This window comes from Osmerus eperlanus, chromosome 14 (genome assembly GCF_963692335.1).
Source record: "Osmerus eperlanus chromosome 14, fOsmEpe2.1, whole genome shotgun sequence".
Lineage (NCBI taxonomy): Eukaryota > Metazoa > Chordata > Actinopteri > Osmeriformes > Osmeridae > Osmerus > Osmerus eperlanus.
The window spans coordinates 14408499-14432523 of NC_085031.1; the positions used below are offsets into that span (position 1 = coordinate 14408499).

Sequence of the window (24025 nt, forward strand, 5' to 3'; positions counted from 1 at the left end):
ACACACACAAACATGCTTTTATGCACATAAGACCCAATCACACACAGTAGTGTATCTTATTGCAGGGTGTGTACAGGATTTGTTCACTCAGTCACTATCGCTACACCAAGAGACAGACGCAGCAACTCATCCTAAATTTGACGGTTGGTTTCCTTTACCTTTCCTAATGCATACACCATTAAGTTAATACATAAGTATTACTAATTTGAATTTTATTTTAACATATTGTCAACATGTATAACGAATGGTACTGCAGTTATGTGTCAGTCATCCCCGAACTTGCATTCTCCTTTTTCTTTCGCGCATTCGTTCTCTCTCCCTCTATTTCTTACTCTCACTCACTTTCTTTGACACTTTTTATTCTCTCCTACCTACTTTTCTCCCTCACACTCTCACTCTCTCAGTTGTATCTGAAATATCAGGTGCTATGACCTCCACCACAGAAGAAGCCTTTCCAGGGAACTCCTCACTCTCCCCATAGCAACCTGTCTTTTGGATTGGGGACTTCTACTGGCTTTACACAGCAGTCCAGGCGGCTAAATTCCTACTCTCCGTCCCGACCAACATCTTGGTCATCGCCTCCTCGACGCCGGCTTCCATGACGACCGAGTTCTTTGCCCTCAATTTGTCTTTGTCAGAGTCCAGAGCGCCTTACAGTAAGTACAGGGACATTCCCCCGAGGCAAGTAGGGTGAAGTGCCTTGCCCAAGAACACAACGTCATTTTGCACGGCCGGGAATCGAAACGGCAACCTTCTGATTACTAGCCCGATACCCTAACCGCTCAGCCATCTGACTCCCACTACTTCATGGCTGTCCTGTGCATGGCTAACACAGGTGCAGAGCTGCCAACTTTTCCAAAAACCTTGGCGTGAGAGTTGGTAGCCCCCCCCCCCCCCGCCCCCCCCCCCACTTCGGCGAGTTTTCGCAAGCTTCACTCCCCCCCCAGGCGAGTTTACACGGCTGTTTGCGCGTCAATGATGCTTCACTCCGTTATTCTGCGCCTCGTCCGTTACTGTTTACAACGTTAGCTTGGCTACTTGTTTGGCGTTGCCTTTTCAGCGTGAGATATACAATGTGTGGCGTGAGAGCGTGAGAAATGGTTGAAATGCGTGTGTCACACGGTGAAACCGTGAGAGTTGGCAGCTCTGCAGGTGTGGTAATGAGCGGATGATGTGTGCTGCCCGAGTGCCATGCCTGAACTAGCTTCGCTCATTCATCAGTCTAGATGACCTGTCAGTCTGAACCACCTCTTTTACATCCAACAGAGACTCAAGCTTAGGTAACTTGAAGTAATTCGTTGAGCACACAGGTGTGCATGAGAGGTCCGGGGCAGAGAAGAGAGGCAGCTAAATAATGTAAGAGAGAGAGGCAAGCCAACATTACTGTTGCACCAAGAGAGGAGAGGACATTAGAAGAGAAAAGAAGAGAAGAGACAAAACCAGACAAGACTTTACCAGAGGTTTGCAGCCATTCTGTTTTCCACAAAACAAGCTATTTCAATACATACAATGAAAGTTTTCTCATATTTAGTATTGTTTGCTTTTGAAGAGAAAAGTGTACTGTATGGTGACTGTATTTTCTGTAACTTTTTCTAGTATTTTGCTGCTTACTGATAAACTGATCATCCATCCATCCATCATCTGACGCTTTTCCGGGGGACGGGTCGCGGGGGCAGAAACCTAAGCAGGGTAAACTGATCAGTTTAGTAAATTGATCATCTGAGAATCTGATAACCGGGGAACTACAAGTTCAACAACAAACTAGAAGTTTTCCTCACCAAACTTGACAAAACCATATACCGAGCAGTGTTCACCTACTATTGCAATTTAGTGTACGTAGTATATCTGAAAAAAAATGATTTTGCAAAATTAGTTTACATTCTACTGCCTGAATCTAATAATCAATAACTCCTCACAGAACCAGCTTTTGTTGGGCCAAATTGTTGGATCAAACATCAGACCAGCTCTTCCCTGAGACCAGATGAACACCACATCAGGACACGTCTCCACCAACTCCACCATGGATGCCTTTATGGATTTTTCTCAAATCATTTCAGTTTTCATGACTGTTGACTGCATCAACCTCAATGTTTTGAGTTGGGAACGGTTCTATTTTGCCATCCACCTATCTTTATCTCTTTCTACAGTGGGTGGGTTTGTCCAACCCCTCCTTTACCTCCACAGGACTGGGAAACTCCCCTGTCTCAACATGGCTCCTTAGTACAAAAGTATCATAGTATGCCCAAAACAAACTAGAATACAAGGATGTCCACTTGGCCAAATGGTTAAGGCACTTAAGAGTTGAGTTGGTTCTCACAGTAGTTCTAGATAAATGTTAGGTTTTATCTACTCGTATACTGTGATTTCCTAATATTCTGACTTGTTAGGATACAACAAAATAATATGACTGACTTTCCCTTTACATTGTATCCGATACTTTAACAAACACAAATACTTGTAGTAAATGTAAATCAGGTGTTTAATAACCAATAACTTAAGTTCATTTAAATGAATTTCATAATGAATGGGTGAAGGGACCAAAGGCCTTTATGGCCACAATTAAAAACTGTTTTTGTGTATATTTATTTATCTGGTACATTTGTATTCTTCATATTTTGGGACTATTTACCTGTAGTACTTCCCCTTAAGCCAATTCAAACTTCCTCTCAATCCAATGAGTATGTTGGATAATTGTAATGGTTCATCTATGGTTCATTCCTATCTTAATAAAATTCCAATGAATGCTCCAGCAGATTGTGTCTTTCTGAAGTTTCTTACCAAAAAGGAAAACATAGTCAAGTTTACAGCCTTGCCTAGTCTGACCTATCAATATTTCTCAGCCAGTATCCTAGTTTAAGCCACACTGTGTAATTGTTTCAACATAAAAAAAATGTGCAATGGTTAAGATTGCTAAATAGAATTAAGAAGTTAACATGACTGCTAAAGTCAAATAAAGTTCAATTCCCATTCAATTCCGATCCTGTTGAGCAGGTAATTGTCATTCAATACACATTCCTTCATTCAGTGGTCTGTTGCACATGCTCCATTCTGATGCTGTCTGTCCTCTGCTCCAAAGGGGCAAACCACAGAAGTACAGGGTGGGCTGCAGTGCCTGGGTCTGGATACTGCTTCAGTCACTCCTCAACCGCCACAGTTCTGGGAGACTGGCCTGTATTAGAGAACTCTATTAGAGAGATATGTCCCCCATTGTAGAACTGCCAAATGTTTCTAAACTTACATAAATTCATAACAAGAGATTGTAGTGGATTTGTTGAATTGAAGGAGAAGACAACTGGATCAATAAAGTTTATATTTTGCTTGTACTGTCATTTCTCACTTAAGAGCAAAATAAATAAATAAAGCTACTTGGTAAATCTAAGTATGATATCACGCCTCCATCTTAGTCATTTGTTTGTGCCTGTTTGGACTCTTTGCATGCCATGTGGTGGTTGGAGTCTGAACAGGGAGCCCACACGGGGTATGCTGCAGCACACGGATAGAGGGCTGGCATGATAGAGGCATGAACAAGGAGTGGAATGACAGAGATTAAAGGGAGGAGTGACATAGACGTCAAGGCTGGTTGGAGGGGAACATGACAAGTTAGAAGTTTCTGACGAAACACATAGAAGGACTGCTGAGGTGTGTAGATGTGTGAGATTGTTGTGTAAATGTGAACGCTGTTTGAGTTGTGTTTCAGTGTATGGCTGTAACATTTTTTGAGTAAGCTGTGTGTATTTGTATGTTACATCACATTTTGTAACAAATATCATATGTTTAGCTGTTCATATTTGTATTTTAATGTATATACAGTACAGTGATGATGTCTAATTATATTGTGTGTTAAGGGGTGTGAGAGTTTACATGTGTAAAATTATGTACAAAAATGCTCATTATACGGGGTTAATATGTGTTCATATGAAGAAGTGTGTCTATGTTCATGTCTCTCTCTCTCTATGTATATATAACAGACCTTTAACCAAAGCCTCCACCTCCCTCAACCTCATCCTGGGTCTCCCCACCAATGGCTACGTCCTGTGGTTGATTGCGAGCAGAGTCGGGGGGATCAAGGCCTCAGAGATCTTTTCCTTCAGTTTGGCCGTGAAAAAGATCCTCTACTGCTTGTTTTCATTATTGTTGTTTCTGGAAGAACAGCTAAGAAAGATGCACCTTCAAAAGATTGTCTCGGTTTCTACGGTTTTACTAAACATAGGCCGGCCCATATTCCAGACCTGTATCTGTCTAGAACGCCACCTGGCGGTGGTCCACCCTGTGATCTTCCTCAGGTACAAACCCCTGAGGTACAGACTGGCCTGCAGTGCCCTGGTCTGGATGGTCCAAACTGTGCATGGTTTAGCCTTTTTCATGACTGAGCCTCAGATATTGTTTAACATTTACTTGACTCAATACATTTTCTTGGTGAGCTTAAACCTGTTCAGCTGTCTGTCAGTCCTCAGGGCTCTGAAACGTTCTGTGCCAGGAGAGGGAGACAGGAAAAGGGGCAGTGATGTTAAGATGAGGGCCTTCAAGATAATCCTATTCATCCTGGTGACTATGATGTTAACCTACTTTCCATGGATAGCTGTAATCATTGCTTTTCATGGAAAATGGAAAGGTGTATTTTTCAGAGCCAGAAGTCTGTGTTTCTCTATCACCGTGGTGACAGGTTTCGTCCAGCCCCTCCTCTACCTCCACAAGACTGGAAGACTGCCCTGTATCAGAGGCATCTGAGGAACATCCTAGTCATGTTACATAACCTTTTTACAATCATTGTGAATTAGCTGTTGAGGTTGTTTTTTCAGTTTAGTCGTGTGTTAATGGAGGTTACAGTGTACGTTGTGGTATAGGTTACAGCTATAGGTGTATCAGAGGACACTTGGTCAGCTCTGGGAGTTTAAAAAAGTATATTGTAATTGTGTTCATTAATGAAGTTGATCTCAGGTAAACTGATAATAATAAATGCTTGTTAAATGCAGAATTGAATGTCTTGTGTGTCACATTGTATTCAGACAGACAGAGGGGGAGAGGAGTTGAACATAGTTCACTCAAAGTTTCTGTGTCACTGGAGCTTTGAATTTGAATCCGAACCAACCACCAGCCTTTGCAAAAGGAGCTCCTAAAATGTAAAGCTTTGCATCGTTTGTGATTCCCAAAGTTCACAGTGGAAACTAAAGCAACAGACTCCTGGGTTCAGTGGAAACTAATGAGTCTCAGAAACAGGAAAAGGTGTCAAAGTTCTCTAAAAATCACTTTGAGTAGAAACTGAGGTTTGTTCTATTAGTTTCGTATCTTTTTCAAAAGTATTCCTAATGTCCTCCCATTATTGGTAACACGTGAAGATGTTTGTAATCACCGTTTCACTATACAGCAATTAAAGGATTAGATTATGTTGATACAGATCTTGCATGATCAGATTTAATATTTGCACACATGCACACATTCATTTGGCTATGTAAAGTGTAGATCCCAGTAGATAGAGACACAACCGACTCACATACAGTTTGAAGAGCAAGCTACTCAGACAGTCCAGGTTGGTGGCATTCCAGATTCCATGTAATAATTAATCCTACTATTGTACATGCTTAAAATGTCCACTTTCTCTCACCAGACTCTACATGTCTTTCCAGGCAACCTTCTATTGAATAGGAAGCATGAACATCTCTGAAGGCAATCAAACTCAGTCTGACCCCCTCAACCATTTATTTCCTTCAAACCTTGTATTGGTCTCTTCTTTTGTCATCAACCTCATCCTGGGTCTCCCCACCAATGTCTATGTCCTGTGGCTGATCATAAGCGGAGCGGGTGGGACAATGGCCTCAGAGTTATCTGCTCTCAACCTGGCCATGACCGAGATCTTGTTTTGTCTGTTCAATGTTTTCGCTATCGTCTATCTGTACCTCAAAACCGAACCTTTTAGAGTGATGTCTACCTTTGCCTTAGGCTTCTTTAATTTTGGACGACCCATGTTCCAGACCTGCATCTGCCTGGAGCGCTACCTGGCGGTGGTCCACCCTGTGGTCTTCCTCAAGTACAAACCCCTGAGTTACAGGCTGGCCTGCTGTGTCCTGGTCTGGGTGATGGTTCTGGGTTTTAGCGGCGTCTCCATCATTTTTACATCTTTGGCTAATCAATTCTCCTACGTTTTTAATGCTTTGATCCTGGTGGTGTTTGGCGTGATGCTGTTCTGCTGCCTCTCAGTCCTCAGGGCTCTGAAACGTCCCGGGCCAGGGGAGGGCGAGAGAGGTAGGGAGGGGGGAGAGAGGTAGGGAGGGTGAGAGAGGTAGGGAGGGGGGAGAGAGGTAGGGAGGGTGAGAGAGGTAGGGAGGGGGGGCAAGGCCATGAAGACAAGGGCCTTTAAGATCATCCTGATCATCCTACTGTGCACTGTGATCCCTCAGTTGCCTTGCATTATGATTGTATATCTGAGGGAAACTTTGACATTTGCACATTTCTATTCTGGTATTGTTGTATGTTTTGCTTGCTTGGTGGTGACTGGGTTTGTCAATCCCCTCCTCTACCTCCACAGGGCTGGGAAACTTCCCTTTCTCAAAGGACTTTTATAAAAGCAGACTTGGAATGGTCTTTACTGGAATAAGCATACAGACTGTAGTTTGACTTATTTGTATTTTGTGGATTTCTTGGTAAGAATTTGACTTAACAATAGCCTAACAAGCTATTCAAAGTGTCGTCAGTTATTATTAGATCAAAGATGATTCTTTGATGATTGCTAACAGTTTTTCTGGTTGCTGATTAGTGAGCTGTCACTAGGACCACATGTTGGTTTTTGTCAATAAATTGATTCATTGTAAATTCAATTTCAAGTTTCAATGTTTTATTTGATAAAAATTCATTGTACATCTGTCGTTGGAATTGCCCAGGTGCTTTGAATAGATTTTCATATGTATATGTATGTATGTGACACAGAGCACAATTCTTCATCGTGATTGCTTTCATTGTCAGTCTCTCTAATGGTTGTTCCTGACACATACAAATTTGCATTTCAGATCACTTTCTAAATATTCTGTGTGTGTGTGTCTGTATGTGTGTGTGTGTGAGCAATAGATTGATTGAGGGCTGGGCTAGGATGGGTGTTGGCCTTTGTTTTAGTACCTGACAATAAAATACCAATCAGATTATCCAGAGATCTGTTGCCATAACAGGTGTGTTTTGTACTCTCTCCATATGATTTTCATCTGCTTTCATCCTAATCTGGTTTTGAGATTTAATCTTGAACAGGCTCTTTACTGTCTCACAGCAGAGTAGATTTACAGAGAAGCTGGAGACCACAACACACCCTGACAGGAGATGAATAACCACACCAATGACACCACTTTGCTGTCTGGAGGCACCTTCGACAGAATTAAATTTGAAGTCTCAGCCCACTCCATCAACCTCATCCTGAGTCTTCCCACCAATGGCTACGTCGTGTGGTTGATCACCAGGGGAGTGGGCGGGACCATTGTCTGAGAGTAATTCATCCTCAACCTGACGGTGATTGAAATTTTGTTTAGTTTGTCTGCCATTCGTATCTTTTTCGTTTTCCTCCGTCTTTACTTTGAGTCAGGTTTCACCACAGGCATACAGGCGTTTTCTTTTGGACTCTTTGTGCTGGTCAGGGGAGCGCTGGGGGAGGGGAGGGGTTAGGGATGTGTTGGAGTGGGTGTGTGTGCCAGGATGCTAATCCTGTGCTCAAATTACACGTATTTAAATTGTTATCTAGGAATACATTAATTTGATTGTTTATACAATCTAATATAATGCTAATGTTTGTGGACTCAACAGAGCTGGGAGTGTTCACCACAAATACAACCACATCTCCATAAACTGCTTTTAAAGTACTTTGGAATTTAGTTAGGATTATTTATCTTTTTTTTTTTTTCTCACCTGTAACCCTAATCCTAACCGGATTATCAACCCTACAAGTAATAAAATCCTCACAATTTAATTCTTTACTACAGGTAATCCATCACTCGCTGATGTTATTTCATCTATGTGATAGCTTGTTATTGTGTATGGCACTGTGTGTTGAAAAACTATGTTCAACTCAATAAAATAAGTTTGATTACTGTAAAGCTGTGAACTGTGATTAATGTAAAAATTCATTCAACACACTAATGTATTGATTGAACAATTTAGCCTGTACTTGCTTCACTCATTAAAGCTGTTTATTTTGCAACAGTACAAATGGCCATGGTAGAAAAAGTTTGCCATCAATCACCAGGAAGAATTCAAATGTGTTATCTTACGCGGCTCATATTTGCTTCATTCAAGATCAAACAACTGTCAAAATTAGATGTTTTGACAACTCATCCTTGTCATGACGGTGGCCCAGCCGTTCATGTTTTCATTACCCTAGTCGTGTTTCCTTTTTTCTGAAGGAATAGAAATAGAAATAGGATAGAAATAGAAGAATAAGAAGAGAGAAATTGGGAGAGTGAAGTTGAAGAGAGAGAGAGCGAGAGAGAGAGAGAGAGAGAGAGAGAGAGAGAGAGAGAGAGAGAGAGAGAGAGAGAGAGAGAGAGACATCATACATTGAGACAATAGTAGTCCAGAGAGAGAGAGAAAAAAGGTAATGAAATGTTTTGAAAGGACTACACCTGTTGGGCAGGTTGGATTGGCAGGGGGAGGAAAGGGAACGGGACGAACAAGGAAGTTACCTAACTTACCTAGCTACCTAACTACAGTCATGATGAGTTTCTGATCTCAGTCTGACCTACACAGACAAGAGAGACAGAAAGAGCAAGAATCCTGTAAAACATTCATTTGGGAGAAAAGAGCCTTCACTGAAACAGGTAGTTATCTCTGAATATCCTAAACATTAATCCAGTTTACTTTTACCTGCTATATGTTCGTACTGAAAACGTAATACTGTGTATGTATGTATGTATGTATGTATGTATGTATGTATGTATGTATGTATGTATGTATGTGTATGTGTGTATGTGTGTATGTGTGTATGTGTGTATGTGTGTATGTGTGTATGTGTGTGTGTGTGTGTGTGTGTGTGTGTGTGAGTGTGTGTGTGTGTGTGTGTGTGTGTGTGTGTGAAAGGGTGGATCCCAGTAAGGCTGGTTAATGAGGTAGATTTACTTCTAAATCTACCAATAGTCCTTGTAAAGCAAGAAGGACTATATTCACACGATAAGTAATATGAATCAATTCTCTGTCTCATATTGGTATGTAGTGTCTGTCTGTCTGTCTATCTGTCTGTCAGGATGAAGTTAAAGCAATGCATTGTCTTCTTCCTTATCATCACCTATGATCAAAATGTTGAAGTTCTGTCTTAACATTCCTCACCCGTGGTCCACTGATGACAGCTGATAATCTGTCAGATTCCTTTGATGAATGATAAAGTGTCTCATCCTTTCTTGTGCATTGTCTACTTTTAACTGGGATTGATTTAAAGCTGAATGAAACAAAGATACATGGAATTTTATTTTGTGAGCATCAAATGGGTGAAACAGGAATTGAAGATGGTTTGTGTTTCCTGTTGAGAGGAGGTTGTTTGCTGCTGTTTGCTACAGGCAAATGGATATAAAAAGAAAAATAATTCCTTCCAGTGTTGTAACACTGCTCTGTGTGTGTGTGTGTGTGTGTGTGTGTGTGTGTGTGTGTGTGTGTGCGCGTGTGCGTGTGTGTGTGTGTGTGTGTGTGAAAGAGGGAGAGAGAGACAGAGTATGTGACTCAGGCAAATTCCTTTCTGGGGTGCATAACTCACATACCTTGGTTTATCTGGACACTTGTCAGTTGGGCTTCCATGCATGCTCCCCAGGCAAGGCGTGTACGTGCGTACACGTGGGAACAGTTCCAGGTAGAGATCTTGAAGTACTGCTACCACTGTAAATTGCAGTAATACATTTCCTCTGCTCTCCTCTCCTCCTCTCCTCTATCCTCCCCTCCCCTCCCTCCTCTTCCCCCTCCTCCCCACTCCTCCAGTATGTCTCTGTCCACCAGTCTCCTGTCGGAGGACCAGTTCACCTGCTCCATCTGCCTGGATGTGTTCAACAACCCGGTCTCCACACCGTGCGGACACAGCTTTTGCCAGGTGTGCATCTGCTCCTACTGGGACAGTAACGGCAACAAGGCCTGCCAGTGTCCCCTCTGCAAGGAGAGCTTCCGCAAGCGCCCCGAGCTGCACATCAACAGGACGCTGAAGGAGATCACCGAGCAGTTCCAGCGCATGGCAGAGGCGGGGTTGGATGTAGGGGGAGGACTGGGAGGGGGAGGTGTGGAAGGGGGGCGGGGAGGGGGGGGGGGCGCTAGGGTCCGACTTGCGCCCCCCCGTACCCCCGAGACCAGGAGAGATGCCGGTCAGCGTGATCGCTGAGATGAAGAATCGCTTCCAGCGTCCTGCGACGTCACGGACCCCCCCGCCAGTCTCCTACCCTCACCCGTCCACCCCGCAACACACACTCCCGCCCCCAACCTCCCCCGGCGTGGCCCAGCCGTCACAGAGGAGGTTCACCCTGAGTGGGCCGGCTGACTCAACCCCCGACGTCCCGCTGTGTCCCGCCCACCTGCGCGGGCTGGACTTGTTCTGCAGGACAGACCAGACGTGTGTGTGCGCCACCTGCGTGGAGACGGAGCACCAGAGCCACATGATCTTACCTGCCAAGAGAGAGTGGCAGATCAAGAAAGTAGGGAGATGAGTGAGTGAGAGAGAGAGAGAGAGAGAGAGAGAGAGAGAGAGAGAGAGAGAGAGAGAGAGAGAGAGAGAGAGAGAGAGAGAGAGAGAGAGAGAGAGAGAGAGAGAGAGAGAGAGAGAGAGAGGAAGGGGAGAGTGTGTGTGCGAGAGCATTGTGTGTGTTCATGCGGGCTTGTCTGAACTGTTCTGATTGTGTCCTCAGTCCCAGCTGGGCATCACGGAGGTGGAGCTGAGGGACTTGATCACTGAGAGAGAGAGGAAGGTGGAGGAGATCAAGACTTGCCTGCAGGACATACAGGTGACACACCTCTCTTTTTTTATTTCTTTCAATCTCTTCATTCCTTTTGACCACATCTTACTTTTCAAGCCTTGTTTCAGAGTCTCTTCTTCCCATTTCCTGTTGACTCCTGTCCTCTTCTTTCTCCTCTATCTACTCCTCATCATCCTCACCTCCTTTTATCCATTTCTTTAGTATTTTACTCTGAATTGTGTCTGAAACCCAACCCAACCCATCTCACTCCCTTCCCTTCCACCTCTCCTCTCCCCTCTTCTCCCCTCTTCTCCCCTCTTCTCCTCTCTTCTCCCCTCTTCTCCCCTCTTCTCCTCTCTTCTCCCCTCCCCTCCCCTCTTCTCCTCTCTTCTCCTCTCTTCTCCTCTCTTCTCCCCTCCCCTCCCCCTCTCTCCAGGTGTGTGCGGAGCGGGAGACGCAGGGCACGGTGCATGTGTTCACCTCCCTGGTGGCCAGCGTGCAGCGGTGCCAGGCGGAGTTGCTGCAGTTGGTGGAGACGGCCAGGAGGGCGGCGCACCACCACGGCCAGGCACTCCTCAGGGAGCTGGAGCAGGACATCTCGGAGCTGAAGAAGAAGAGCAGCGCTCTCACACAGCTGGGACAGACGGACGACTGTGTGCTCTTCCTCAGGGTGGGCGCCCGGTCTCTAACGTTCACCCCTTCCTCCTTATTGTGATGATGTCCAAGGATACATAATCGATGGCAGAGGAAAAGATTTCACCATCATTAAAAAGGGTTGACCAGATGTTTGATTAGTAGCCGGCTGGGAATCAGGGACCTATTGACCTTGAAAAGAGAAATGACAAGTCTCACTGAAAGCTCATCCTTTCGCTCCTTAACCACCATGCTCCTCTTCCTCCTCTCAAATCTTCTCTTCCACCTGCAGACTTTCCCCACAATCGCCAACCCTCTGCAGACCAGGGATTGGTCTGACGCCAATGTGACTTCTGAGCTCTCCTCGGGATTGGTGCTCCGAACTGTCAATCAAATGGTTGAGCGTTTCCAGGAAGAGCTGAGGAGACTGCCTGAGATCTGTGAGTGATCACCACTGATCACATACACCTTTTATCACACAGTCAGTCAATCAATGTGTACAACGAGGAATTTCCATACTTTATTAGATATCACATGTTGGACAACACCACTGTCATAGCATATAAAGGAATCTAATGGACTCTAATCTAATAGTATAATGAGCTCTGAAACTGACTTTCTACAGGTGGCTCTGTAGCACCAGCAGGTTTACAGCCACCAACAGACCAAGCTGTCTCCAGACATAACCCAAGTAAGCTTTAAATTCTCTCTCTCACTCTCTCACACACACAAACACAAGAGGGTTGATCAAAACTGAGGTGTTTTAACGTATCCTCGATTCCCCTCCCTCTCTCTCCATCTCCCTCCATCACCCTCTCTCTCCATCTCCCTCTCTCTCCATCTCCCTCTCTCTGCAGAGGTGAGGAAGGTGCAGGAATATGCAGGTAGGTTCACTAGTAGAGTGTGTCTGTCAACTCTCATATGTCACAGACTGATACAAATACAAGAAACTGCTCTTCCACTGATGGACTCTCTCTCCCTCCATACACCTCACCCCCTCTCTTTCCACATGCACCCTCCCCCCCTTCTCCCCCTCCTTCCACACGCCCCCCCCCCCCCCCCCGTCTCCCCTCTCTTGCACCCCCCCCATCTCCCACTCTCACCTCTCCCCCGGTCTCCCGCTCACTTCCATAGCTGACGTGACGTTGGACCTGGCCACGGCCCACCCCCGCCTCCTCATCTCTGAGGACAGGAAGCAGGTGCGCTGCAGTGACCAGTACCAGCCCGTGCAGGACGGGCCGCAGAGGTTCAACCGTGTGGTCTGCGTTCTGGGGCAACCCGGCTTCTCCTCCGGACGCCACTACTGGGAGGCGAGCACACAGACACAGCCATACACACACACACAGCCACACACACACAGCCACACACACACACACAGCCACACACACACAAAGCCACGCACACACACAGCCACACACACACACAGCCACACACACACACAGCCATACACACACACAGCCACACACACACACAGCCACACACACACACACACAGCCATACACACACACAGCCACACACACACACAGCCACACACACACACAGCCACACACACACACAGCCATACACACACACAGCCACACACACACAAAGCCACACATACAACAAAAAGATTTAGACTGTAGGTAAACACACTCTCTCCTCTCTCCCTCCCTTATTCATTAACTCCTCCCTCATTCCCTCTCTCTCCCTCCCTTATTCATTCCCTCCTACCTCATTCCCTCCATCCTTCCCTTATTCATTCCCTCCCTCCTTCCCTTATTCTTTCCCTCCCTCCTTCCCTTATCCATTCCCTCCTTCCCTTATTCATTCCCTCCATCCATCCAGGTGGAGGTGGGAGGGAAGACGGACTGGGATGTGGGCGTGGCCAGCAGCTCCATCAACAGGAAGGGGAAGATCACGGTGAGCCCTGCCCACGGTTACTGGTTTCTGTCGCTGAGGGACCGGACGGACTACGCCTTCCGCACGGAGCCCTCCACGGCCCTGGGCCTGACCACCAGACCCGGCAGGCTGGGGGTGTTCGTGGACTACGAGAAGGGCCAGGTGTCCTTCTACGACGTGGAGGCCAAGCTGCTGATCTACACGTACACGGATCGCTTCTCAGACACCATCCACCCCTTCTTCTCCCCCTGCACCAACAAGTCCGGCTGCAACGAGGCACCGCTAGTCATCTGTCCCGTCTCGCTGCCTGACTGAGGATTCTGCGATGGGGGGCGGAGGGTTTTACTCATAGTTAGAAGTGGATGAGGTCAATCTAGATGTTCCTGGTATATAGTTATATTACAGTAGTCCGTCGGTAATACATTCACATCCCAATAGTCTGTAGACAGGTCTTGTATGAAGGAGTCTCGTGCCAGTGCTTGAGCACCTGACCTGGTACAGACAGGTAGAGGCTGACATCTAGTGGACATTTAGTGTTTTGCATTGGGTTTGGAAAGGGGGGTGGAGGAGAAGGAAGGAAGGAAGGAAGGTCAGAGTATTGACATGTACCCAGAGAGGATGGGCTGTATCTCATTCCATGCTTGTTGATCTCTGTTCACATTGATTGGCAAATATAGAAAATGTTATGCCCTGTTTCGACCTGTTTCGAACCATGTTTATTTTTCTGTCATTTGTCTTTCTGAACAGGCACTTTTTTTACTATGAAAATGTACCTTTTTCGTTTCAGATACCAAAAGACTGATCTTTAAATTCTCAAACTCAAAACAGATTTCCTTTTTTTATTGTTTTTTCTATACCTTTGACCTATCTGTGGTCTTTATGCATGAGTTGGTGTATTTCAATTACGTTATTTGAGACTCGAATAAAATGAACAAAATAGACGCCTCAATGGGAACTCAACATATATGAACAGAAGCATCAAAGCAACCAGGCAGAGTCATGTAGACTGGTCGAACCCCTCATCTCGATGAGACTGCTCCGCTCTCGTGTCAGAAACCATCGACCAATGATGATTGCGCCTCATCCACCAAAAAGGTACGCGGCGGCGGTGAGTCGTGCTGTATCCGTATAGTTGGTAAACGGACTGCGGAGCGTGCAGTGCCCTGTCAAGGAACCGCATGTTCGAATGAAGTGATAACCTCAGTGATAACATTTGGTTTGATATGACCGAATTGGCACTGAACAGATATCCTCGCGGTAAGTTGATCATCTTTTTGGTTGTATTTCTAATCATGTATGTTCATAGTTCGAAGCTCGCTTGGTTGTTTGGGAGATATCTGGTTGCACCAGACTGCTGCTTATGAAACGACGGGTGTGTCTGAATTGCTGCGGCACTGTCTTGGGTAGAACTGACGGGTTTAAAGGTGTTTTATGTAGTAAACGGCTGCATTGGTGATATTGACTCGGCCTGGTTGTCGCTCGTTGAGAGTTGTAACGACTACTCCATCCTGGCGCGGGATGGGCGACATCATGACAACCAGTCTCCTCCTCCACCACCATATTGTAACTCCAACCTAATGTAAATAGGAGATGTCCCTTAACTCCTACGTCCGTAAATAATGTAAATCGTTCATTGAAATCTAAACGAGGATGGTGACTCGAACCTAATCAAACTGTAAAATAAACGCAGCGCGCGCCGCGCCCTTCTTTGGTGCGGTTTCGCTTTTCATGCAGCGGTTGCCGCATGCGCGTGTCATTCGATAAAGGCAGGTGGCTCCGGAGAAGACAACGACTTCGTCTATCGCTCTCCCTCTTTCTGCCGTTCATCACTGACAACCGAGAAAGGTCACAATGTGTTTTCTACAATATCTTCGTTTTTTTTCCTTATCGATTGGCGATGTAGGTTACATAACAATCAGAATGTCTCTTTCTAGTGATCATAGTAGTGATGTCCGTGAATTAGGATCTTGTCCATAGTGTCAAAACCATAAGAAAATTACAGTTTCTGTTAGTAGTTTGTCCTGGCTGCTAAGCTTTGGGCTGAGATAAGCTTCTTTAGTGAGTACGTCAGCCCTGCCATTGTAGCATTCCCAGAGTCCCAGCTGGACTATTAATGACATGCACACACATACATACACACACAAACTCTCTCTCTCTCTCTCTAAACTGTGGGATTACCATGGAAAAGTTCATCATGGGTCATACAGTGAAGAGTCTGTCCCAATTCTCTGCCTTTGTCTCCAAAGTTAAATATAGTAGTAAATACATATATACAGTGTGGACTCATCTACCACTCCAGAGAGTTCAGAGAGAAGGGAGGTGTTCTGGACCACAGGGAGTGCTGTCAGATGCTCTGAGTCAGATTCTACCCATGTGGACAGTTTAAGGATCAACGTTCCCTCATCATACAGCTTTAACCCTTCCCTTCTAACACTGACCTGACCTAACAGCAGATCACACGAAAGGATAGTAGCGTCTCATAGGAGACTTGATACAAACTGTTCACCAATGGCATGGTGATCACCTGGAAGACATTGATTATTCTGTCCTTTCTCTCCCTGCCTCTTTCTATGTCCCCCTCTCCCCCATCCCCCTCTCCTCCTGTCCTTCCTTCCTTCCTACTTCCTTCTGCCCTTCTATCCTTCCTTCCTTCCTTCCTACTTCCTTCTGCTCTTCTATCCTTCCTTCCTTCCTTCCTTCCTACTTCCTTCTGCCCTTCTATCCTTCGTTCCTTCCTTATTTACTTCCCTCCTTCCCTCCTACTCCCTTCCCTCTATCCTCCCTCCCTTTCCTCTTTGATGTCATTGGCCCTTCCCACAGGAGGTCAGTGATGACATCAACAGGGAACCTGTCTTCTGAGTCTGTCTGAACCCTCGTCCCAGGTCTCACTTGCACTGTCAGCATGGCAACAGGGAGGAAGGGTGAGTCCCTCACTGCCCCCCGAATACCAAGAGGTTGTGTGTGTGTAGGTGTTTGTGTGTCTGTGTGTGTATGTGTTTAGCATGTGTGTGGGAGAGAAAGAGTGTGATGTGTGGTGTGTGTACTGTAATATACAATAAGTGGTGTGTGTGTGTGTGACGTGTGTGTCCATATTTTTGCATCTGACATGGTCTGGATTTAGATTATTTAATCTCTGCCATTGCCTCATATTATCATTCCCTCTCAGTTATTTTAAACCTATAATTCCATGTGTGTTATTTAAGATGAAGACACAGACAACTGCAAACTGCATTCTATCTGTCTGTCTGTCTGTCTGTCTGTCTGTCTGTCTGTCTGCACCACTATCTGCCTTTTCCCTTTCACTTCTTTTAGTTATTTTCTGTCAGCTTCCATCTGTGTGTGTGTCTATCTCTGTGTGTGTCTCTATGTGTGTGTGTCTCTCTGTGTGTGTTTCTATGTGTGTGTGTCTCTATGTGTGTGTCTCTATCTGTGTGTCTATATCTGTGTGTGTCTCTATGTGTGTGTGTCTCTATGTGTGTGTCTCTATGTGTGTGTCTATCTCTGTGTGTGTCTCTATGTGTGTGTCTCTATGTGTGTGTCTCTGTGTGTGTGTCGTCCCTGACCATGCTATGCTTTGTGTAATTCAAGGCTCCACCTCAAAGGGGGGAGGGGTGCGTTTCCCCGACGACGATGAACCTCCCGGCTCGCCCACGCGGCGAGACGACCTATCAAACGACGCCAGCATCATCGCTATCCCAGAGAAGGATGGCAGTTTCCTGGTCAAGGTGGGTGGGACCTGGTGGTGGCCTAGAGTACTTTTAACTTGTGTGGGTGTATGTGTGTGTGTTTGTGTCAGGTAATGGTTTCCTTGTTCAATAGTCTATGACTCATCATGTGGCCATCTGTGATGTGTGCGTGAGGATGTGTGAGTGCGTGTATGTGTGTGTTCTAATGTGGGTGTGTATGTGTGAGATTGTGTGTGTGTGACGGTGTGTTCGTACATGTACGGATTTGTCTGTCTGTGTGAATGAGTGTGTGTGTGTGTCTGTATGTGTGTGTGTGTGTGTGTGTGTGTGAATATCCGCATAACTCATCCTGTCTCTCTGTCCCACCAGGCTGGCTTCCTGAAGACCCAGCACCGCTACGAGATCGTCTTCACCATGCTGGAGGTGCCCTCCCTGGGGAAGGACGTCTGCTCCCTCCTCCCCTCCTCCTCCTCCTCCCCCACTGCCAGGGCCGACCTCAGAGTCACCCGCCTCTCCCCCACACCCGAGGGTACGAAGAGGGGTTGGGAAAACAAGAGGATGCCTCAGCATCACACACTGGGAAAATGATCTTTGGGGAAATGATCTTTGATTACTTCAATGCACATTCAATCATGTTGCATTAAAGTAAGAACGAAACATTATTCCAAAACTGTCAGGGTTGCCTCTGTTTTAATGAAATGTTTATGGATGAGCCTGCTGTTTTGGAAATTAATCTGGAACTGGCTGCAGGGGTTTGATTGTTCCCTAATAATAGTCAGGACATGTACAACTGTAAATGTCTGGGTCTATATTGGGCACCGGCAGGCCTGTTTATTTGATAACCTCTGTCCCCAGTATGAAGGTCAGGCAGGGTGGAGCACAGATGCCCCACTACCAGACAGACACCAGCCTGGAGACAACAGAGCCTAGCAGATCAATACAACCGCTCCCATTACAGACTAAAAGCCAAACACACACACACTCTTACACACACACACACATACAGGCATACACACGCAGGGACATACACACACACTTTTTTATCCCCACACATACACACACAGTATGTAGTGAGTGGAGGAGTTCCGCAGCCCTCTACGTGAGGTCTGAATCTGAGCTTCCCTCTGGGCTCTCAGACAGGGCTCTGGTCAGACCTGTCGTCTAACAACTTCTAATACTGTCACCCTCCTGATCTGTGCTGCTCCCCCTCAGTCTACTCTGCACAGGCTGACAGCATCTGGGGGAGCAGGGGTGCTTGGGATGAATGTCTGATTCTCTCTCTCTCTCTCTCTCTCTCTCTCTCTCTCTCTCTCTCTCTCTCTCTCTCTCTCTCTCTCTCTCTCTCTCTCTCTCTCTCTCTCTCTCACTGTCTCTCTCTTTCGCTCACTATCTCTTTCCTTTTCTTTCTCCCTCCTCCACCCACTCCCCCCCCCCCCCCCGCCCCTCTCTGTACAGGAGGTGTGAGGGTGACATGTGAGTACACCACCCACCAGGAGGGGGTGCTGCAGGAGGAGCTGACTCTGGGCAGCAGGGGCCGCAGGGACCGAGGCCTGCGGGTCAGACTGCAGGCACGCGTCATGGGTGAGGGTACACACACTCTGAAGCATACACTCTGTATATAAATGTACGTACAGTGTGGATACTGTACCATAGTAAACATGCTAACATCTCCCTCTGGTGGAATAATACCTCATTGCAAGCCTCCTCCTACCACAGTCTATCAACGTGATCTCAGCAAAAGCTTACTCTCTACAACTACTTGTCTCTTTTCTTCCACCTCTCCTCATTTGTCTCTTCCTGCTACTTTGTGCTCTTTGTCTCTATGTCACTTCCTCTGGCTTTTTGTATCTCCCTCCCTTTCCTGTTTCTTCTCCTTCTCTCTCCCTCTTGTCCTTCTCTCTCTCCCTCTTTCATGTACATGTATACCAAATTTCCCCTAGTGGGATGATAACATTTGACTTCGCTTCACTCGACTTCCCTTCCCCCCCTCTCTTTTTCTCCTGTAGATCGTCATCATGGGACGCCCATGTTGCTGGAAGGAGTTCGGTGTTTAGGGACGGAGAAAGACAATGACTCAAAGCACAGCGACCGGAAAAGGATATGACCCTCTGCTTAGAGAAACCAGCCATGATAGAGCTAAACCAGCACTGAACTACTCTCTCTCTTACACACACGCACAGAGACGCACACACATTCTCTCTCTCTCTCTCTCTCTCTCTCTCTCTCTCTCTCTCTCTCTCTCTCTCTCTCTCTCTCTCTCTCTCTCTCTCTCTCTCTCTCTCTCTCTCTCTCTCTCTCTCTCTCTCTCTCTCTCTCTCTCTCTCTCTCTCTCTCTCTCTCTCTTACACACACGCACAGAGACGCACACACATTCTCTCTCTCCTTCCTTCTCTCTATCTCTCTCTCAAATACACACACACATACATTCTCTTTCTCATACTCTCACACGTACATTTTCTCTTTCTCTCTCTTACACACGCACACTCACACAGGCTAGAGGTATATGAATAACATCTTGACACACACACACACATACACACTTTACAGGTGTTCTGTACGAAGCACCTTTAAACCCAGGGGGCCTTGACCTCCTCTTAAAGTCACACACACCACACAGCAGAACATACATCACTGCAGCACTCCATAACACCCCCCTACTGCAACACTTCTACAACACTGAAACATTGCATTACATAAAACACTGCAAAATTCAGTCATACGACACTGCAACACTCAGTCATACATCACTGCAACACTCAGTCATACATCACTGCAACACTCAGTCATACAACACTGCAACACTCAGTCATACATCACTGCAGCACTCCATAACACTACAACACTTCTACAACACTGACACATTGCATTACATAAAACACTGCATACAACACTGCAACACTGTCATACATCACTGCAATACTCAGTCATACATCACTGCAATACTCAGTCATACATCACTGCAACACTCAGTCATACAACACTGCAACACTCAGTCATACAACACTGCAACACTCAGTCATACATCACTGCAACACTCAGTCATACATTACTGCAACACTAAGTCATACAACACTGCAACACTCAGTCATACAACACTGCAACACTCAGTCATACATCACTGCAACACTCAGTCATACTACACTGCAATACTCAGTCATACATCACTGCAATACTCAGTCATACATCACTGCAACACTAAGTCATACAACACTGCAATACTCAGTCATACATCACTGCAACACTCAGTCATACAACACTGCAACACTAAGTCATACAACACTGCAACACTCAGTCATACAACACTGAAAAACTCCGCCATATAATAGGCCCTACTGTACACAATACTATTACTAGACTCTACCAAGTTCTAATGAACCCGTTCATTTACTGTACGTGTGTTCTCAGAACTGGCCCTGATTACTCTCCACTGCTCACCTCCCCTTCAGTCCACAACACAAGCCAAGTAGCTGCCTTAAATGAACAATCACTATGTATCTCAAATCACACTGTGTCATATCTGTATATGGATATGGTATATTATATAAATATATATAAGCAATTACACACGATGAATGATATGTCAACCTAGGTGTTGTTTAAATGTGTTGTGTTATCTGTGTGAAATATTAACATCAGCCTCTTTCTGCCTGTTTGTGTTTGGTGTTTAACTTCTGTATTACGTAATGTCTGTAGACATACAGTGTGTGTATTCTGTTTGTGACTTACGTGTATAGTTGTATTTCTTGTACTTCTCTGAAACTGCACTATCAACAAGGAGGAATTCAATGTGAATGGTTAAAATATACAGACTGTCGATCGCAATAAAGAAAACGAACCCTTTTTTCTTCTACCTTTGACTGAATGGGAAATATGGGATAGGATAGGATATATGTTTTTTTAAAGAAATATCAAGTTTGACATTTCAGAAGACAGTGGCTTTATGAGACAATGTCTGTACATCGGGCTAGGGCAGGGTAAGCTGTTCAAGTCTAGGGGACCTGATGCTGAACACAGGTTCTTATTCCAACCTTTGGAATAGCAAATAACTGTACAACACTTTTGACTTGAAATTTGACTAAAAATGTGTTTATCGCAGCTTGTTTTATTGGTGCTCACAGACTACTTAGACTAAGTTGAATTTAGTATGTGGGTATGAATGGGCCAAATAAAACCTATATTACATTTGTTTTCATTAAGCTGTAGAAAAGGTTGAGAGGTCCAGGTTATGTGTCAAACATTCAGTGAGACAGGATAGACCACTTGAGTAACCATATTTCATATGCTGTTGGTAAATGAAACAGAGGAGTTATCTGTGTGTCAGTGGATTAAGATGTTATGATGAAGTGGAAGTTCCTGCCACAGCAGAAAGGTATGTAGGTCTTGTGAATGAATGCTCCAGTTTCAAGTCCAAAGTATGTAAAATATGGTATAATTTGTCACTCTGGTAATTTGCAGCGATATCAATTCCACTTCTCAACAGGTCACACGATTGACAATTTTCCCAGGCATTAAGAGGAAATTGTTAGAAAATAGGTCAAAAACAACAACAAAAAAACAAAGGATAACGTGTTTATTAAGAGGATACACTGAACAGAGACGAGAGTTTACAAGCACAACCTAATGGTTTGTTCATTTGGTGTATGTGGATTACTGATCATATTTAAATACATGTGATGTGGTAATGCTATACAATAGGTAAAGTTATGACGATAACATAACCCCAAGTGAGCTGGCAGGTAATGTACAATGAGAAAGATAAAATGTCTGCAAAGATATACAAATGGCTGACAAGCAGGGGGAGATTGGAAGTCAGTCGTTACAGTAATTTTACCATGGCAAAATGTTCTTTAGAATTTCATTGAGTGGAGCAGTTTGGCCACAAAACTTTTGCAAATTGATCCACCATCCCAGGGTTCTTGTCAATGTCTTTTTCTGCTTCTTCTCTGAGAACTTGCCTCCTCAGATCATCTATCGTTTTGTCTTTTATCTCCATTTCCCCCATCAGGCGCTCTAACTCTGACTCCAGTTTTTCGTTTTCTCTCGGCTTTTTCGTACCGCTGTCTGAGTTCCTCCTCTCTCCTCTGGATGGCGCTCTCCACCTGTTGGTACATGGCATTGGTGTAGAACTGTCCTCGATTCTCCTCCACCATGGCTGTGACCTTCTCCAGCAGCTGCTGCACCTGTTCTCGGTCGTCCATTTTCTCGTTGTTGAATACGTGGTACCTGTTCCCACAGTCCTTCATGAGTTTCTTTAGATTTGCACCCCCTTCTTCAATAAAGTCCTCAATCTTTTTCCCTTTCAGTTTGTCCCCATAGGTAAACAGGACCATTGTGTGTTTCAATGCTGCCTCTCCGAAGATCTCCTGGACCCTGGCCATCGCCTTCTGCTCCTCCTCTGTGAAGCGTCCGATGCCCACCACCAGCAGGAAGACGTGGGGTCCAGGAGAGGAGAGGGCGATGCACTCCACCAGCTGAGTCCTGACAGAGGACTCTGAGAGCTCAGAGTCAAACAGGCCTGGGGTGTCTATGACAGACACCATGGTCTCTGTTCCACTGGCCTTTCCATTGGCCCTTTCACACTGTCTTGTCACTGACTGGGCAGCAAAGACTACCTTGAACTTCTCTTCTCCCAGGATAGTGTTTCCTGATGCACTCTTTCCTGCTCCTGCTTTCCCCACCAGGACCACCCTGACTGGTGAGAAAAATAAGTATTAGCTTATGTAATGCACTGGAAATATATTCTTGTAAAAATGCTTTATAATAAAGATTTACATTCTAATGGTAAATTCATGCTGGACGTCCTCTTCTGTCCACATGGGGGTGCTATAATAAGACAAGATCAAAATGAGGTAATATTACCCTAAAATATGGAGGACCAAACCTGCCATAATTAAAAATAAATAAAGGTATCAATAAATGTATTTACACATCAACAAATAAAAATTGCATGAAAAAATATTAATTACGTATTTATTTACATGGCCATTTATTTCTGTATTTACATTTACATTTACATTTATTCATTTAGCAGACGCTTTTATCCAAAGCGACTTCCAAGAGAGAGCTTTACAAAGTGCATAGGTCACTGATCATAACAACGAGATAGCCACAAAACATTGCGAGTAGCCAAAACATGAAGCACACATTGTGAACAACCAAAATAAGTGCCAAAGGGAAGAACCATAAGAGCATGTAGTTAAACAAGTTACAATTAAACAACATGAACTGCTATAAGTGCAAGTGTACCTGTGGAAAAAAAGCAAGCAACAATAATAAAACAATATATCACAGCGAGTACAAAAATTTAAGTCAGTTACCACTAACCACAAGAGCAACAAGTCTCTAAGCAAGAGTCATTGTACGAGGAATCGTAGGTAGAATTATCCCTTTATTGTTTCCAAAACAATAGTAATATTTTACACAACAACTATTACCCTATGGGTTAAAGAAAGATGGGTGAACAGTGTATTACAGTAATCAGCCTATAAAAAACTTGATCTCATCAAGAGCCATATTTATATATAAATCCATATAAAATAAAAATTTTACAAGTCAAATATAACTACAACAATAACAACATTTGAAACATTTTTTATTTTTTATTAATTAAATGGCAGACACGCCTATTTGTTATCATTTTATGGACTGTAAATTAAGATCCTTTTAAGATCCGGAGTGTGTTTGTGTTTTAGTCACACAGAAGAGTCACACCATGTCCCATGCATCATTCTAGACACATAATGTTGGGACAGAAGAGACAAGACTGCTTCTTTTAATAAAGTCTCTTGAGTTCTGAGAAACTGAGAAAAGAAACCAAAGAGAATAGCAATCAGCGATAATAGGAGATGACCTTTGTAACTCTCTTAGTCTCTTCAATCAGTGTTTGATAATCTGCTGCTGATGTAAATTTGTTTAAATGCCAATGCTCAAATGCTC

The 24025-nt window shown here is 44.8% G+C and overlaps 3 protein-coding genes across 3 annotated transcripts; 2 read left to right on the top strand and 1 right to left on the bottom strand.

Annotated features, from left to right (window-relative positions):
- Positions 1–8645: 8645 nt before the first annotated feature.
- On the top strand, positions 8646–14352 carry btr01 (bloodthirsty-related gene family, member 1). Its single transcript, XM_062478090.1, has 10 exons — positions 8646–8789; positions 9934–10223; positions 10261–10634; positions 10845–10940; positions 11329–11562; positions 11818–11965; positions 12151–12216; positions 12383–12409; positions 12660–12835; positions 13350–14352. The coding sequence occupies exons 2-10, from the start codon at positions 9935–9937 to the stop codon at positions 13716–13718; spliced, it is 1779 nt and encodes a 592-aa protein (XP_062334074.1). The 5' UTR covers positions 8646–8789; position 9934; the 3' UTR covers positions 13719–14352.
- Positions 14353–14483: 131 nt separating this feature from the next.
- Positions 14484–20929, top strand: LOC134033807 (adipose secreted signaling protein). The gene is made up of 7 exons (XM_062478089.1): positions 14484–14660; positions 16224–16324; positions 16992–17128; positions 17459–17618; positions 18545–18670; positions 19096–19588; positions 19727–20929. Exons 2-6 carry the CDS (start codon positions 16306–16308, stop codon positions 19191–19193), a joined length of 540 nt encoding a protein of 179 aa, XP_062334073.1. The 5' UTR covers positions 14484–14660; positions 16224–16305; the 3' UTR covers positions 19194–19588; positions 19727–20929.
- Positions 20930–21685: 756 nt separating this feature from the next.
- LOC134033922 (GTPase IMAP family member 7-like) lies at positions 21686–22977 on the bottom strand. Its single transcript, XM_062478205.1, has 2 exons — positions 22971–22977; positions 21686–22781 (listed from the first exon to the last, which is right to left on the bottom strand). Exons 1-2 carry the CDS (start codon positions 22975–22977, stop codon positions 22054–22056), a joined length of 735 nt encoding a protein of 244 aa, XP_062334189.1. The 3' UTR covers positions 21686–22053.
- Positions 22978–24025: the final 1048 nt, after the last annotated feature.

Coding starts and splice junctions, on each gene's coding strand:
- btr01 (XM_062478090.1), top strand. CDS start 9,935: ATGTCTCTGTCCACCAGTCTCCTGTCGGAGGACCAGTTCACCTGCTCC. Junction 10,635..10,844: donor GAGAGTGGCAGATCAAGAAA/GTAGGGAGATGA, acceptor TTGTGTCCTCAG/TCCCAGCTGGGCATCACGGA. Junction 10,941..11,328: donor CTTGCCTGCAGGACATACAG/GTGACACACCTC, acceptor CCCTCTCTCCAG/GTGTGTGCGGAGCGGGAGAC.
- LOC134033807 (XM_062478089.1), top strand. Junction 17,619..18,544: donor CCTCTCCCCCACACCCGAGG/GTACGAAGAGGG, acceptor CTCTCTGTACAG/GAGGTGTGAGGGTGACATGT. Junction 18,671..19,095: donor ACTGCAGGCACGCGTCATGG/GTGAGGGTACAC, acceptor TTTCTCCTGTAG/ATCGTCATCATGGGACGCCC.